Source organism: Centrocercus urophasianus, unplaced genomic scaffold (assembly GCF_019232065.1).
Source record: "Centrocercus urophasianus isolate 14NV4802_14NV808 unplaced genomic scaffold, USGS_Curo_1.0 seq_13, whole genome shotgun sequence".
Classification (NCBI taxonomy): Eukaryota; Metazoa; Chordata; class Aves; order Galliformes; family Phasianidae; genus Centrocercus; species Centrocercus urophasianus.
The window spans coordinates 22,060,730-22,076,641 of record NW_024884475.1 but is presented as its reverse complement, the minus strand read 5'-3'; the positions used below and the strand labels follow the sequence as shown (position 1 = coordinate 22,076,641).

Below are 15,912 nucleotides of genomic sequence, written 5' to 3'. Positions count from 1 at the left end.
CACCTGAAAGAAAGAAATGATGCTGCAATTAGTTCTGCCTTTTTGTCCGTGTAATCTTCTCGCAGTAACTATTGTTAACTAATGAAGTTTCTGTAACTTACATCATCTGATCAGAGTAACTATTCAAATGGGTGTCAGTAGAATCTAATGCTCGTAGAACCTTTCCATTAAATAGATAAAAATGCTGAATTTCTATGCTAGTATAAATTGTTTTTCTGAAACAAGTATGAGTGTGGTTCAAGTTGAAGGGATATAACTGGGAGGGAAGCATGAACAACTTAGTGTCTATTTTACACTCATACAAATCCTGACTCTCTTGATACTATTTTATGCTTTGAGTTTCTAGGGGGGTGTTGTTTTTTTATACACCTGATTAATGAAGTAGCTAAAAATTATAAAATTTACTGGAAATAAGAAATATGGTATTAAGATTAAAAGCAAAAGTTCAGTATCTGCAGAACTGTTTAATTTATTTTTGTACTCTAAATGTGCACTGTAAAGTTCTCCAGAACACCAAAACAGTGATCATTGATCTGTGTCTGTCTTCCTCCCTATACCTATTATACCTATAGGTATAGGGAGGGAATAAAATTTGTTTTGCATGTATATGTTTATGTAGAACAATATTGCTTCATAAAAGAATTTGACGATTTATTGAGGATTTTTTTTTTAAGTGAATCAAAATTAATCTCATATTTCCTTTTTAATATTATCTCACAGTCCTAACACTTTACACGTTTAATCTTATTAAGTTCTTTAAACAAGAGGTTTGCTTTTAATTTCTCACTATTGGAATCCAAAAGCAAGGAATTTTCATAAGTGATTTTTCTTTTCCAATTTATCAATAATGTCTCCATTTAATTCCCTTGGGTTGGTCTCTGTTTTGAGTGTTAAGACCATACAATTTAGTTGTACTTGGTCTCTAGTACTAGATATTTTTTAGTCAGTTCTTGCTGTTCCTATATTTATTTTGTTTTACTATTGTGGACTTCTTTGGTGGCTGCTTGTTGTTGATGCTTTTTTTTTTTTTTTTTTTTTTTTTTGCATAAATTTTGAAATAATCTGGATTTTTATAAAATGCAAGGAGAGAATTGAGTATCTATAAATGTAGTTCAGAAAGGAAGAATGAACAAACACTCCTAAGCCAGTCCTGCGAATATGTAGTAAGGTTCGTCCTTGCTTTTCATCCTTTTCTGAACTCAAGTGTCTTACTGTGGTCAGAGATAAATGCTAATCTGATGATTACAAACCTGTATTGCTCTATTGACTTCATTAAGGTTTATATTCTGTCATCACAGTAATGCTTCTTGGAGCTTTAGGATTTATAGTGACCTGTGTGTATTTATTACTTAAAATGTTATTTATTATTTGTGTTGATGTTACTGGAGCCATATTTCATCCCCCTGAGGGATACCTTTTCTCTTTTGTACCTATCTGCTGTGAGGAAAATTCATGGCCCTGCAATGACCTAGTAGTATTCTTAGCTGAAGAAAATCAGAGAAACTGGGGGAAAAAGTGACAGCGGGTCTCGTAGCCATTTTTCTTGTCTCACAGGGGACTCGTTCAAGTAAGAACTTCTGAATTCTGTCTGCAAATATCCCTTTATCTGCTTCTTAATTACTACTTCCTGTTTTTACTTTGAATGGATTTTCAAAAAGGGGAGGGACTGCCTTTTTAATTCACCTAATAAGCAAAGTTCCTACTTAATAGGACCTATGGGATTTTTATTTCTTTTTTAACTGCAAAGAGCAAAGAAGCACTGCAGGCATGACTACAGCTCCTTGTGGAGACTGCTGCACTGAGAATTAATTGCAGATCTGTTTTAGTGTTACAACGCTAAGTACTTAGACATGTATGAAGAGAAATACGTAACTAAAACTAATGAAGTTGTCTCTGAAGGTAACTGAGAAGAAAAACTGTTGTTGATTTGAACTGCTTTAACCAACTGTTGTTGGTGTTGAAAAGATGTTATTTTAATAATTCGGTGGTTTAGGGGGAGAGGATATGCACATAGATGGCAGATGAAGTAAACTAAAGCAAGAATCTTCGTCTTTTTACTTTTAGAGGGCTATTGTTTTTTAAAATCTTTAATAGCTGTTTCAGAAGAACATTTCATAGTGAAGAAAAAGGAAATATTTTTGTTCATTTTGGCACGTAATTTCCTAATATTACACGTCCTTTCAAACACTTTGCCTCCAGGATTTCTTATCCAGGAATGATTTTCAGTCCATCTTTTTCTTTAAAAATATGTCTGTGTGTAGCACTTAGCAAGCAATGTTAATTCATTTTAGAAAGTCCTAATATTGAGCGTGAGCTGTGCAGACGACAAATTATTTATCTTCCCTGCAGGATTTGTTAGTTCTACAATAAACTAGGCTTTCCAGCTCTCATTTTGGATTACTTCTGAATTCCCCTGGGAGCCACTTTTGTGGCAGATTCCATTTGGTTTCACAAGGCCTAAAGGGGGAAAACTTGGCATAGACCACAAATCTCTCACATTAGGAACAATTTGTAAACCACGAACAGAGGCAGCCAGAGTCCGGCCCCAGAACAGGCTGCTCCTGTTAGTGCCATTGTCTGGAAAGGATTGGTTTGCCATTTCCCAGATGACCTGCCTATGTGTAGAGAGATGTGAAAAGTTAGAGACAAAAATGTTTTCTACAGAGTGAGGGGGGAGCTTTCTTGTACAGAAAGGAAGGAAATACCTCTGTGGGATTTTATTTTTCCCCTCTTCATCCAAAAAATACAAAGAGGCCCTCTGTCTTTAACACGAATGTCGGCTTTAAATCTTTTAGGTTTGGATTAACTCTGTAAAAGAAAAAAAATCTGACAGGCTTTCAAATATGACGCAGAAAAACTTTTTTTTTTTTGCCTCAATTCATGTTGTTCATTTGTAAAGCCAAAGGCTGGATGGACTGAATAGTAGGCGCCAGTTGTTCCTTCATTCATAGTTAGCATTACAATGGTCAGAATTAACATCCTAAGACCTACATTATCACTTTTGCTGTTTCACCGGCAAACATTTAATACAGGGCGGCTAATGCAAGGGTAGCTCTTAGTTGTGTCCTATAAATTAAAAAATATTATTAATAAATAGGAAGTAACAGTTGTAATTACTTCAAGTTTTTCTGCTTTTTGTTTCTGTTTAGGAAACCATTATTCTGTCTAATTTATATTTAATTATTAAAGATCTTGTAAAATGTAGTTATGATAGACATTTCCTACTGGCTGTTTTCTTAGGAAATTAGTATTTAATCACCTGTGTTAAAAGTCATGTTTTGCTTATAAATGGACTGCACAAATACATTTTTCTTCACATTCTGATAGAAAAGAAAATCAGTGTTGTTTTTTTTTTCTTCCCATTGAAGCTGTGAATTGGTTTGGGTTTTTTGAGCCTGTCATTGCTCAGTAATTACATGTTTGCCAACAACCACTGGCAAAAATTATTACTATAATCTCAGGGCAGTATCTATGCCCTTTCAACATAGCTGTCAAAAGTTTACCAGGCTTTCAGTTCAAATATAGGCTTATGCTTTTAAGAGAATTGGTCGGAATTTGGATACAAAAATGTGGTGAATAGGAGTTTTTGCCTGTATGAAAATGAGAATTTTTTCTGAAAAATAATTCATTTTAGGCTTTACACGTAACATACCAAGTATAACTCTAAAATATTCAGAGATGTGCATTCAAAAGTTGGGCTTCAGCTACTGCAAGCTACTTACATTGTTCTGCTTATTGATACCAGTAGAGTTTTAACATTTTTATGTTGGGCACTAAAGTTTAGCTTTTCAGAGGAATTTGTCTCCAAATAGTGATACAAGGATTTCAAAGAGTATCCTTGTGTAGCAATGTTATTTCCAATCTCTGTGTAATTTATGAAATAATCTAATTTCATTTCAGAGTTATCTTAATACTGGCTGCAAAATAATCTTCCAGTATTATGCTTTTTTAATTCTCTGCATTCGTAATATTGTTAATCTAAATACTTGATCATGTACTTGCAAGAGTAGAATAAAGATTTTCTTGTGAAGTCCCTATGTTTTGGTACTTGTTTTGAATTTAATTTTAGTATGCTAATAAGTTACAAAAAGAAAATCCTGTGTATTAATAGAGGAAGGTGGATAAGAATGGAAACGCAGCGGAGAGCATTAACATATTTTGCAAGTATTCCACTATGTATTAGCATGTTCATTTAAGGCTATGTTACATACTTACATAATTATGTAATTAGTTGTTAGTTCTCATCTTTTAACAGTTTGTGCACAGGAGTCTGTAGCAGTGTGGGAGTAGTGGTAGAGGGAGTTCTATTGGAGACAGCTCAACTTCAGTCCGAGTTACAGTGCAAAATGTAGCAGCATCCAGTATCCATAGCAAGTGTCAGTAATCATTGCAGCTGCTAGGGTTGATTGCAAATGAGAGATGTATTGACAAAGTTTGGGAGATGGGCTTGAGGGGGGTCACTAAATCTGATTTTAATGGAAATTAGTCAGTGTAGTAATATAGAGCAGGGATGTGGAGGGGTAGATTCCCCTTCTCTAAAAGAGCTAAGCAGCGTGATCTTTTTACCAGCATCTTAACATGAATTAGTGCTTACATTAGACGTTCTAGAACAGTTCATTTAAACTTGATTTTCATTGTCTCAACCAAGTCATTGATGTTTCTACATTGTTTTTTGTGTTGTTTTTTTTCTAGTTCTCTTCGTAACATAATCAAATGTTGTGCTTTCTTCTTCCAGGCAGCTATGATGTTCAGCTCTGGAGTGTTTTGGATGGGACTTTTATGTATTCCCATGACAGCTTTGCTTTTTGATGTAGTATACAAAGTGTGAGTGCAAAAACACTGATGTTCATGGGAAAAGTACTGAATTTCATGCATGTTCTTAATTACATCAATAGCATGTTCTAATTACAACAGCAGGAAAAGCAAATAGAGATCAGCTCTAATTTTATGAAATTATTTTTCAGCTTGTTTTTGACAAACCTGGTGTCTTGTTCAGTCTCAGACCCCTGGTTATAAATTTTCTTAGTATTTTAAACCCTTCAATAATTTAATGCCTGTTTTTTGTTTCTATTTTGCAAGAACAGATGATGAAATATATTATTCAGACTTGCTTTACCATATTTATTCATTTAAGACTAGATTTTAAGTTACCGGGTAAAATGGATTTGTATATTGAATGTGCATATGTAAGTGTTAAAATAACCTGATCTTTTGCTTTCAAAAATCATAAATCTGACAGTATTTTGTATTACTTTCAGAGTAAAAAGAGCTACTTTTAAGACGTTGGTAGATGAAGTTCAGGAATTGGAAGCAAAGTCTGAGGATCCTGGGGCAGTTGTACATGGCAAGAGGTACTGTAAAAAATCTATGTATCAATGTCTTCTATATGATAATAAAATTAGTAATAATAATGATGCTTCAGCTTCATACATGTATCAAAGGCAAAATATTACTTTCCAAAACCATGAAACTAAATAGAGTGAAAAACATTTCGTGTAGGTGTCTGTAGAAAGATTTGGGGTCTACTCAGCCTGATGATGATGAAACTTTAATCCTGTCACTTTCTGTTAACAGTCAAAGCAAAGGCAGTTTAAATCTGCATTGTTCAGTAGTACGGTTACAAATTGGGCTTAAGCATCTAAAAAATAAATAAAAGCATCCTTGATAACATAGGAAAAAACAGCAAAATCTGTCAGGGACCTGTTGAAATTAAATGGAGCAAACTGGGACTGTATCTAATGCTAGTCAAGAGCAAACAAATTTGACCAGATTTTGTGAGGTAAGAAATAACTTGAACTTGACACTCCACAATTCTCTTATTACATCCTCCATTATGTGTCAGGCAGGTAATTTGAAAAGGGAGGATGTAAAATTGAGAAACTGAACAATTTTCATATGTAAACTTAGTGCTTAGTGAAATACTTGCATCTTTTTAACTCATGAATAACTTGTAACCTTGAAAAGGACTGAGAGATGGCAAAGTATGCTCCTCCCACTACCCAATTCTATTTCATTAGTGCCATTTGGCTGAACTGGGACTTTCTTTCCTTGTCTTCATTTTCATGACTTCTGTGAAGTTTTACAAAAGCTGAAGCTGTCGATATTTGATTTTTCCTCTTCTTTTTCAACTTTGGACTGTTGTTTTCTCTGATATCTTCATGGTAAAGGGCTAAACTAAGAAGCTTTATAGGAAGAAAGGCATGCATGTAAGGAGACCATAAAAATGCAAGGAGACATTTCTTTTATCATAGTTCCAATTTCAGGAAGCACCTTCTGTTCATAAAGATAATTAGTTTTCATGTCTGTTTTAATGTTATAGCATCCTTCCTCCAATCCTGTGGGAATCAACTTACTAGAATTTACCCAGTTGAGACTAAATGGTATTGGATACCAAGATGATGACCAACATTTCTAATGTGTTGAATATCTAAGCTGATTGCTTTGGATGCCTCTCTCTAGCTGCATATCTTTCTTAGCACCAGGGCAGGATCTTCCTCCAAGTTAACTCGTATATCATTGTGTTTACCTGTGAGCCAGGAGCAGTATTTGCTGAATGCTATTTCTCAAGGAGTGGTAGAAGAATAAATTACTGAAAGGAACGCAGGTAGAACTAGGAAGTGCTGAAAGAGGTGCATCTTGTAGCTGCAGAAGAAAGTAAGGTGATGTATCTGGTTAGAGTTTTGCACTTTCATAACCAAGGTTGCTCACGTATTCCGAAATTCAGCTCTTTCAGCATGCTCTTCCTTCAGCCTCCAGAATTTTTCCCACATCCATTCTTATTTAGATCAGAGGAACTTGGTGTTTTCACCAGTGCTTTTACAGACATCTCTTTATGTCACAATTAAATAAATAGGAAGGCTTCACTGAGATTGTTCAGTTACGTGGCTAGAATATCTTTCTTTATTCTCCACAAAGTCATTTTTGGGCCTATATTCTTTGAAGTTTAGAAAAGCATCTGCCTCGCATACAAATCCATGGATATTAGACATCTTAGTGTGTTTTAAGGATTTATTTCCTCGGTGATTTTTTTTGGGGGTGTTCTTAATTCAGGTAACAGAGACAAAACTTCACCCTTCGTGGATAAAGTATTCTTTGTTAAGGAAATGCTTTGATGAAGGGGACCTACTTGCATCTCTCACCACATCCCATTAATCCCAAAGCATCCCAGTGGTGTCCCAGGACATGGGGCTCCATCTCCTTCTGCCTGCACACACTAGGGACACAGCACCTGAGCTGTGGCACCAGAGTGGATCACAGCCTTTTTCCAAGGCTACCTGTGTAGTGATCCTGACCATGGGCATGATGGGGATGGGTAAATGATTGGACTAGATCATCTGAATGGTCTTCTTCAATCTTAGTGATTCTGTGATCTTCAGAAGCTTGGCTGAGCAGTTGTGATGGTTTTTGAGTCTCTAAGTCGCAGAAGCCTGGACTAGATACCAGTGCAGAGTACATAGTTAAGTTGGCAAGGAATGTCCTCAGCATCTGTTCTAAATACGCATGCCTGACTCCTGTATTCTAGATTTATAGTACTTTTTGTAGGAGAGCATCAAGTTATTTTTTACAAACTTAGTGTACATTCTTTAGCACCAACTAATATTCTTTCCTAGTGTGCAAAAAAACTCTGGAAGTACCTTTCTATGTTACAGTAGAAAAAGAGATTTTTTTTCTCATAAAATGCCAAGTAACCAGAAACAGCAATAATATTACTTACCATAAAAATATTTCTATTACATAGGCTAACAGTAGCATAAATAACAGCCCTAACTTTTGCAAATGTCTTTAGAGATATTTGCCACAAATGCTGCTTCATATAATAGTTGTTTTCCATTCAAGCACCTTGTAAAGTTTTTATTTTTAAACCAGACATGATTGGTTAGGAATATATGAAGTACTCACAGTTTTCGTGTATATGTATATAGCAAGTTCAAATGCAGTTAATACTCACTTTTCCATACAGGTGTACATGATAAGCATAGTCACTTACTTGCTATGACTGGTTAATTATGAAACTATGTTTTACTGACTTTACATGTAGATTTTTAAATATATGTGTTTGGATGGCAGCAGGATGATTCATAAAAAAGAGCCTGTGCTCTTTCATCAAGTATAAAATAGAGCGGAATTTAATACCTGAATAGCTGGAAGCACTTTTGTTCTCCAAAATTACTTCCTACTTTATTTGTATTTTCTATACCAGCAATCAGATCTATGCAGTGGAAACTTCATTATACGTAAACTAACAGATGTGTGTACCTCATGTAAAACTTAAGGCAGTATTTTCAGTGCTTAGCACTTAGGCAGCTTGAATGTTTCATTCTGGAACATGAGCAAGTGATAATGACGGTACTAAAATACTAGAATAGGCCTACTGTTCTTTTAATGAAATAGTTTTGTATTAGAAAATAACACCTCTCAAAAAAATCACTGAAATTTTCTGTTTTCAGCTAATATTAAGAGAGGTTTCTCAGATGTACTGCAAAGGAGATGCAGGTTATGCCCCTATCAGAATATTTGTATGGTCTTTCATCTCTCTGCTTTCCCGTTGCATGTGAAAGTCTTCATTTATTCACCCTGTGTATCACCTTGTGATTTAATCCTCAGTCGCCAATTTTTCAGAATTCCATTACTTTATCAGTATTTTGTAGCTCTGAACTGAAAATCAAGGCACCTACTCTGCCTGGTGGAGCAGTAGCGAGGAAATTTTTTTTTGGTTTTTTTTTTTTCCGAAAGAGCTATCTCAAGAAAACATGAAAGGAAAGGTGTATCTCAGTGCTCTAAATTCTCCTTTCTTGGGATTTTAGCTCAGCCAGCAGATGCTGACTGCTTTCCTGTAACTGGTACCTAATTCCTTTTTTATAAAGAAGACTCATTCCATCCAAAGCATGGCCACAGAAGCAGTTTAGCCCACCCATCCACTTACCCTGTAGATTTTGTGGTTAGCTTTACTCTGTGGATGTGGGGATGTAGGTTTATTTCTCTTTTCCCTCTTGCCAAGCTCTGACCTCCTGGCATATGCTTTAACCACCAGATCGGAGGGAAACAGAAGAGGGAGGCAGACCTCTAGTCTCTCCAGTTTATGCCAGTGGTTCAGCTTCATAAACAAAAAAAATTGAGTGCTTAATGAAGAAAAAATAAGCATTTCTAATTTACAGGTTTGAATGCTACTCCAATAAGGGAAGGAATATAGTTGCATTCCTACCATTTAGTCTGGTAGGTAGTCTAAGAAAGTAATCTGCTCAGCTAGTTGACAAGTAGTGGTAAGGAGTAATTTGACTAGTCAGAGCTCACTAGATTTAGGTCTGTGTAAATCCTTCATGTTTACTACATTCTAGCAGAGAGAAAACTTTGATAATCTAGCAGAATTAACAAAACTGTATTGCTATGTACTTGCAATAGATTTAAGCAAGATAATTCATTTTTAGACCAGCTCACAATGGGAGGGACTGGATTTTCAAGCACTGGAAATGTAAAACGTAAGATCTAATTCACAGTGAATATCAAATTTAGAGCAAGAAATTAGCGTTTTTATTACGATTTTTTTTAATATAGTCTGTGCATCTTCAATGTGCTATCAAAAATAGTATGTAACTGGTGTAACTCTCCCTCCATCTTCTTTCATATCCCCTCTAGGATACTGTTTGATAGAAACTGAACCCTTCTTTCTGTAAGAAATGTTGCCTGGCACTAACCAACCCATGCTGCCTCTAGAAAGCCAGTGCCTTCCCTTTACACCACATGTTTCTAAAGGAGTCACATTCAAATGTTTACAGTGTTGTTCATTTATTTGTATTGTCAGTGCTTCAAGACAGATGCTTTGCATGTACTGCAAGAAATAAGAAATAATACCAAGGATCTAGACTTCATAATCTGCCCTTGCACAGGCTCTTAATCATCTGTTTAACAATTAATTCAGACACAAATAGTAAACAAAAAATGAACATTTTTCTTTTAATAATTAATTCCTCTTTAACAGACTCAAAGGATGAAGGAGATACAGTAACTAGTAAGTAAACTTTTTCTGCTTTTTTCCTAGCTTAACTGAAAGAGCCCAACTACTGAAGAATGTTTTTAAGAAGAACCATGTGAACCTGTATCGCTCTGATTCTCTGCAGCAAAACTTGCTTCGTAAGTGTCTAATAAGTAACCTAATATCCATTGTAGCATAGAAGTAGAACTCCACCTTTTGTTGCTTTTTTATGTAGTAAAGATGTAGATGCAGTGTCCTAATACTTGTTGCAGCTGCCTTTATTACATCCAGCATGCATCTTTAAAATTTCTGCCTCTATTTTGTATTACAGACTGGATAAAACTCATTTTTAACATCTCATCATTATCTTTAATAAATGAATTAGTTAATATGTGTTCTTGAATTACAAGGAAATCTTAATTTTTTTTAACTTTTAAGCATCTTTACACTGCTTTAATTCAGTCTGTCTAAAAAAAAGAAAGACATACAGAATGTAATTATCAGATACTGTGTTTGTAAGAACTGACAACGTATGTGACCATATTCATGTTTGAATGTAAACTCAGTACACCATATACATTGCCTGTGGTTAGGATACTATTCATTCCTAAGATTTTACACAGAGCTCTTCGCTTCCATATGACTGCGAAATTATCTAAGAATGGTGTAGGTTTTCTCCCTACACTCTGCACCTTCATTGGCCTTTAATAAGTTGCTTTCGTTAAAGCTTTAAAATACTGAGGAATATGCAAAATGTGATTAAAAACTTAATTGGTCCCTGTTTTGTTTTGTATCTGCAGACGGCTACGCTTTCTCTCAAGATGAAAATGGAATTGTTTCCCAATCTGAAGTGATACGAGCTTATGATACCACAAAACAAAGGCCTGAGGAATGGTGAAAGAACACACTTCAATATTCAGGCCTCATAAATTGCTTTTGTGAGACAGACTACTAGATCTTTGCTGGGAGCTGCAACCATAGCCCAATTATCAGCAATTTTAAGATCTGTGATGGTCTTATTCCATACAGTTTGGATTTGTGTATTCAGTAGACATAAGCACTGTGCAACTATACTGTAAACACGACATCTCTAAATTTTTTTACCGGGTATTCGCTTAGCCTTTGTAAACAGATTGGAATTTACCTTATATCTTGCCAGCTTGCTTATTTTACAATGAAATTGAATCAATACTGGTTATATACTTGGAAGGTAATGGTCAGATTGCTAAACATACTTTACATTGACAGACCATTAGCACCTGTGAAGGTTTTTAAGTGGCAATGTATTTAAATACAGTTGATAACAAGCCTTCGATTTCAACAAGTGCTGAAAAAATAGTATCTTAATGGTGTTCACTCACCTTCTTTAAGAAAGATTTTGAGTCAAAGATGTTTATAGTTGTTTGTGTCAAACTAGCCTAAAAACGCTTGCCAAAGAAGTTCCATAAATTTTTTCTGTTGTCAGAAATACTTTGAAAGGAAATGAACTCCAGTCCTGATCACAGAACTGCATGCTTGAGTCTTTGCACTTGCAGAGAAGGATTTACAGTGCAGCGCATCTAATGTGAGTGGCCTTGATGGCATTTGCTTTCAAAAGTGCAAGTATTGCACCCATGGCCTTATAGAATTTTTTCCCTTATTTTCATTTAGTAGTGCATATGTTGAAAATGGCTGCCACCTTGTAAAATTGAGTACACATTTTGTTCAAACTGTAAAGAATTGCACTGCCTTACTTCCCCTATCAAACCTTAATTATTTTTGCGATTTCATCTGATACTCGTATCTGCTTATACAGTAGGTTCAGTGGCAAGTTTGTTAGTTTATTTTTAAAAATTAGTCACATTTTCAATCTTTTTATACTAAAATAATGCATACATTGAAATACAGAGCAAAGCATGCCCTGCAGTAGTGTGTGGCATGTACTGTTTTATTTGTGCTGAAGCTACTTCCTATAAAGATCTGAAATAACATTTCAGCAGTCTCTTTCAAAAACACTGATCATGCAAAATACCTATACGTGCACCTTTAATTAAAAGCAGAGAGGAAGTGACTGCAGAGAAAGATACACTTATGGTTTTTATTTAAAAAATGGATAATAAATTTTTTTTTAAAAGATGGAAGGGAAGGGGAGCTAAATTAAAAGTCTCGTAGTAAGAATATGGTGATAATAGTGTTTTTAGGTAGTTGTAGTTGGTATTTCTCAGCCTGCCTCTCAGTGGCCATCAGGATTCAAACAATAAAAAGCTTTTTTAACTTTCAGAGTTTAGTTAAATCTTGTAGCTTTTCTGATTTTAAATGACATCATAATTACATCTAGAATACATTTTTCCATAGAAACAGGCACTTTTGTTTTTAATTAAATTTCAGTGCATTGCACAGAACTGATACTTTTTTCCCTTGAATGGAGATCAGCTAAAAGGAAAAGCAGAACAATGACATCCTTAATGATCTGCTAGATTAAGAATTTCCTCTTGCTCTCCAGTTCAGCCAGTTTCAACTTACAAGCAACAGGCCATATATTTGCATCTCTTCTCTCCTGTCCTCAGTAAGTTTTAGAAAATCTTATAATATCACTTACTAGAGGTGATTTCATCTGTCTGCCTTTCACCTGACACTTAACATGTAACTTCATTGCACTGTTCAGTTTCCTTGTGCTCCGTTCTAAAAGAAGCTTACAAATACAAAAGAGAACCCCAATAACAAAAACGATACGAAAGTACATATTTCAGAAGGCGTATCAGTGGAAGGCAGTCTGCATTTCATATGCATGTTATGCAGTGTCTTCCTCCCATTTTCTCAGAGTGATCTCTAAACAGAAGAGAAAACAAGACACAGGGACAAAGGGGACGTATCCCACTAGAAACAGTACTGCCAGTCAGTCATGCAGACAAGAACTGCCTTCAGAAAAGCCATTTCAGGCAGAGATAAATAGATGGATCAATATGGGAGGGGCAAATCACTTGACCTGAGGCAGGAAGAAAAAATTTGGGGGCATGGCCCTTTCCTGAGACGGGGATCCCTCTTTTCTGTCACCGAATGGACAATGGCCAACTTGAAAACATTTCTGAAATTAACCATGATACTGTTTTTCTTTTATAAATGTCCCAATCCATCCATTCTTTCATTCTAACTTTTATGATTTTTCTGCTCTGGATGGTTTATTTACGGGTTTTGCAGAAATTACATGAGCACTATAAATTTGTTGTGATATATTGTGATAGTTATTCTTCATATTTAAAATAAAGTGTTGCCCCAGTGTAGAAGCTTGTTGAAAATGACTCACAGCATATCCCCCATTTATCTGTATTTAAAAAGTAACTGAAACAACTCTAAATTAGACTGTAATTTAAGTTTTTTAAGGGTCTTGTCACTGTTTCCTATTTACATCTTTACAGAATTCAAATTTCACAAAGTATGTTTTTCACTTTATTGTAGTGTTTTTCTTTTTTCTCTATACTTTTCCCACGTGCTGCATCTTATGTATTGTCTGAAATTAGTGGTAGGAAGATTCTGCTTCGTAGAGGCAGTAAAAAGAAAATGTGACAATTCTAACCATGTTTTTTTTTTTTTACGTTTGTGTACAACTGCATTCTAAAATATGAGCTCAACCTACCTATGTGTGCCCACTTTTTAAATCAGATCAAGAATACAAGATGCACTTTATTTTCCTGTTAAGTACACAGTAATGTGGTCTGTTATCATCTGATTTGTTCATCCTCTCTTTGTTAATGTAAGGGGATTGTGCAGATGTTTGTTTGAAGAAAAAAGAGTGTGGGTAAAAAATGGTTGTAACAGTGCACTTGTTCTCACCGTTTAACAATTCAAATTTGTATTAAATACAGAATTCATGTGGAATTTTCCATCTGCTTCATGTGTGCTGGGTAATTACAAGTTAGTATTATACATTTACATTGGAAAGTTGGAGCAGTGCCACTTCAAAATCAGATATCTTATATAAAAACTGTTGCTTAATTATTTTTAAATATATATACATAGATATATAAGTGATTCAAAAGAGTAACTGGAAACAATTTTAACAAACTTATTGCTAACTTGTATTTGGAAACTTTTCTTGCCAGTTCCTAATTTTACACTTATTTTTGCAAGGCAGTTTCAACAGATTTATACTTGATCATCATTCTATTTGTATAAAAAAGATAAAATATTTTGAAACAATAAGAGATGAAAATTCCTATATGCCCACATCCATTCATAAAATCCCCTGTATCACAGAGATGCGTATAAAGTGTCTTAGGGCTTTTCGTTACATTTAAACCCATCTTGAATGAGTAGTGATTTGGAACATGTGTTAAATTTAAGGAGAGAAGTTATTTTCCTGTTTTCTTCTGTGTTGTGTAAAAGCACTTGTAGTTCTGATGAATTTGTCATTTTGTCTGCATGAAGTGATATTTTTTCAGTGTTCTGAGGCAATGCATGGTGGTTGCTCTGCCCTCATTTTTACTGCCTTCGTTAAAAGTCTCCTCATAGTATAGCCAGAAGCTAGCGCTGTGTAAGCAAATGAGTTTGTCGTTTCCATTTTCTTGGTACTGAATGTTTTCACTGGTAGCAAACTCAACAAATGAGTGGCTCCTTCGCCCCCCACCCTCGCTCCCCCAGTTTGTTCGCTGTTAACCAATAGATCTTCATTAAACAAAGGAATATTTTAGCATTCCAAACCTGGTTCCTGCTTATGCAAGCCGTTACTCACATAAGCTTCAATTGGGCTGCTCGTAAGTATGAGGGCTGCTCAGCTGAGTAACGGCCATGCAGAGTTGGGCACATAGGAGGGTTGGTACTTTTGGAGGATTGCTTAAATGAAAGCATTTCCCTAAATAGTGATTTGTAATTGCAAAGCTGTGACCAGAATAAGTTTTTGGTTTTTTTTTATAAGTTATGTTTTATTGTGTTTCTTCATTGTAGAACTGAAGCCATAAATGCACTGATATTGCTTTTTAATACTTCAACTTAATTTTCCATTAAGATTTTCAGTGTTTGATATGTATGAACTGCTGCAGAAAGTGGTTGCTGTGTACAAGCAAAATCTGCATTCGAGGCAAAGTGAGGCTTTACAGCCCCACTGAGCCATTACTGCTGAAACTGTTGTGGAAACTATGAAGCTGCATGAACGAAGACTTCTTGAATCGGTGTTTATGGTAGTTTCTCAGGTTTCGTTTTAACTGGATGTTAAATGCACTGTGTTTTATAGTTATTCTCTTTTAGTAACACATTTGGTTCTATGCAGTGTTACATGTCATTTAGCATTTGGTGAATGTGCATGTTTTGAACTGCAGATTTTAAATGTTTTGTCTTTTAATTGTTAAAAAATAATAAACTTTGCCATTAATGAAGATGTTTTATTGAAATGAATGGTTGCAAATGTGAGGGATTACTTTCAAAGAAAAAAAAACTATCTCCATCAGTCTCGTTTTTTTTATTCTTCTGAAATGGAACATATCAGAAATGGCATTTCACAAGCATCAGAGATCACTTATGTTACTGTAAGAAGTTGAAAAAATATAAAAACGTAGTTTCTTTTTTAAGGAGTTATTTTCAACTGTCTTACTTGGCTCTCATGTGAAGTCCAGAAAGAGTTTTGAACAAACAAAAAGAATATACGAGTCAGCAATGTAATGATTTGCAGCCGAGCCCTAAGGTAGTTCTGGTGGTGCTGCCCTATTTGGAAAGAAGTATGCAGAACAGAAATGGCAAAGCAGGAATAAGGGAATCTTGCTTCAGTTTTCAGATAACAGTGGTAAGTACCGCATCCTTTGACCTCAATAGTGGCAGATGCTTCTTCATGCTAACAGTGTCCACCCACTGAATAAAAATCAGTACAGCCACACCTGATTGTGTTTTGGGTGAAGATAGGTGACTGATTCTTTTTTGATGTTAGGCAATTGATTTGTCTTGTAGATTCTGTATTCTGTTAGGATCGATAGTGG

The 15,912-nt window shown here is 35.2% G+C and overlaps 1 protein-coding gene across 3 annotated transcripts in view; it reads left to right on the top strand.

Moving 5' to 3' along the window:
• The window catches only part of ATP8A1 (ATPase phospholipid transporting 8A1), a 95,558-nt gene extending 80,240 nt beyond the window's left edge, over positions 1-15,318 (top strand). For all 3 annotated transcript variants that reach the window (XM_042812172.1, XM_042812171.1, XM_042812173.1), the window contains 4 exons: positions 4,736-4,824; positions 5,259-5,351; positions 10,037-10,128; positions 10,771-15,318. In XM_042812172.1, the coding sequence (XP_042668106.1) occupies positions 4,736-4,824; positions 5,259-5,351; positions 10,037-10,128; positions 10,771-10,868 (372 nt within the window). In that variant the 3' untranslated portion in view covers positions 10,869-15,318. The remainder of the gene's footprint in view (positions 1-4,735; positions 4,825-5,258; positions 5,352-10,036; positions 10,129-10,770) is intronic.
• The last annotated feature ends 594 nt before the right edge of the window (positions 15,319-15,912 follow it).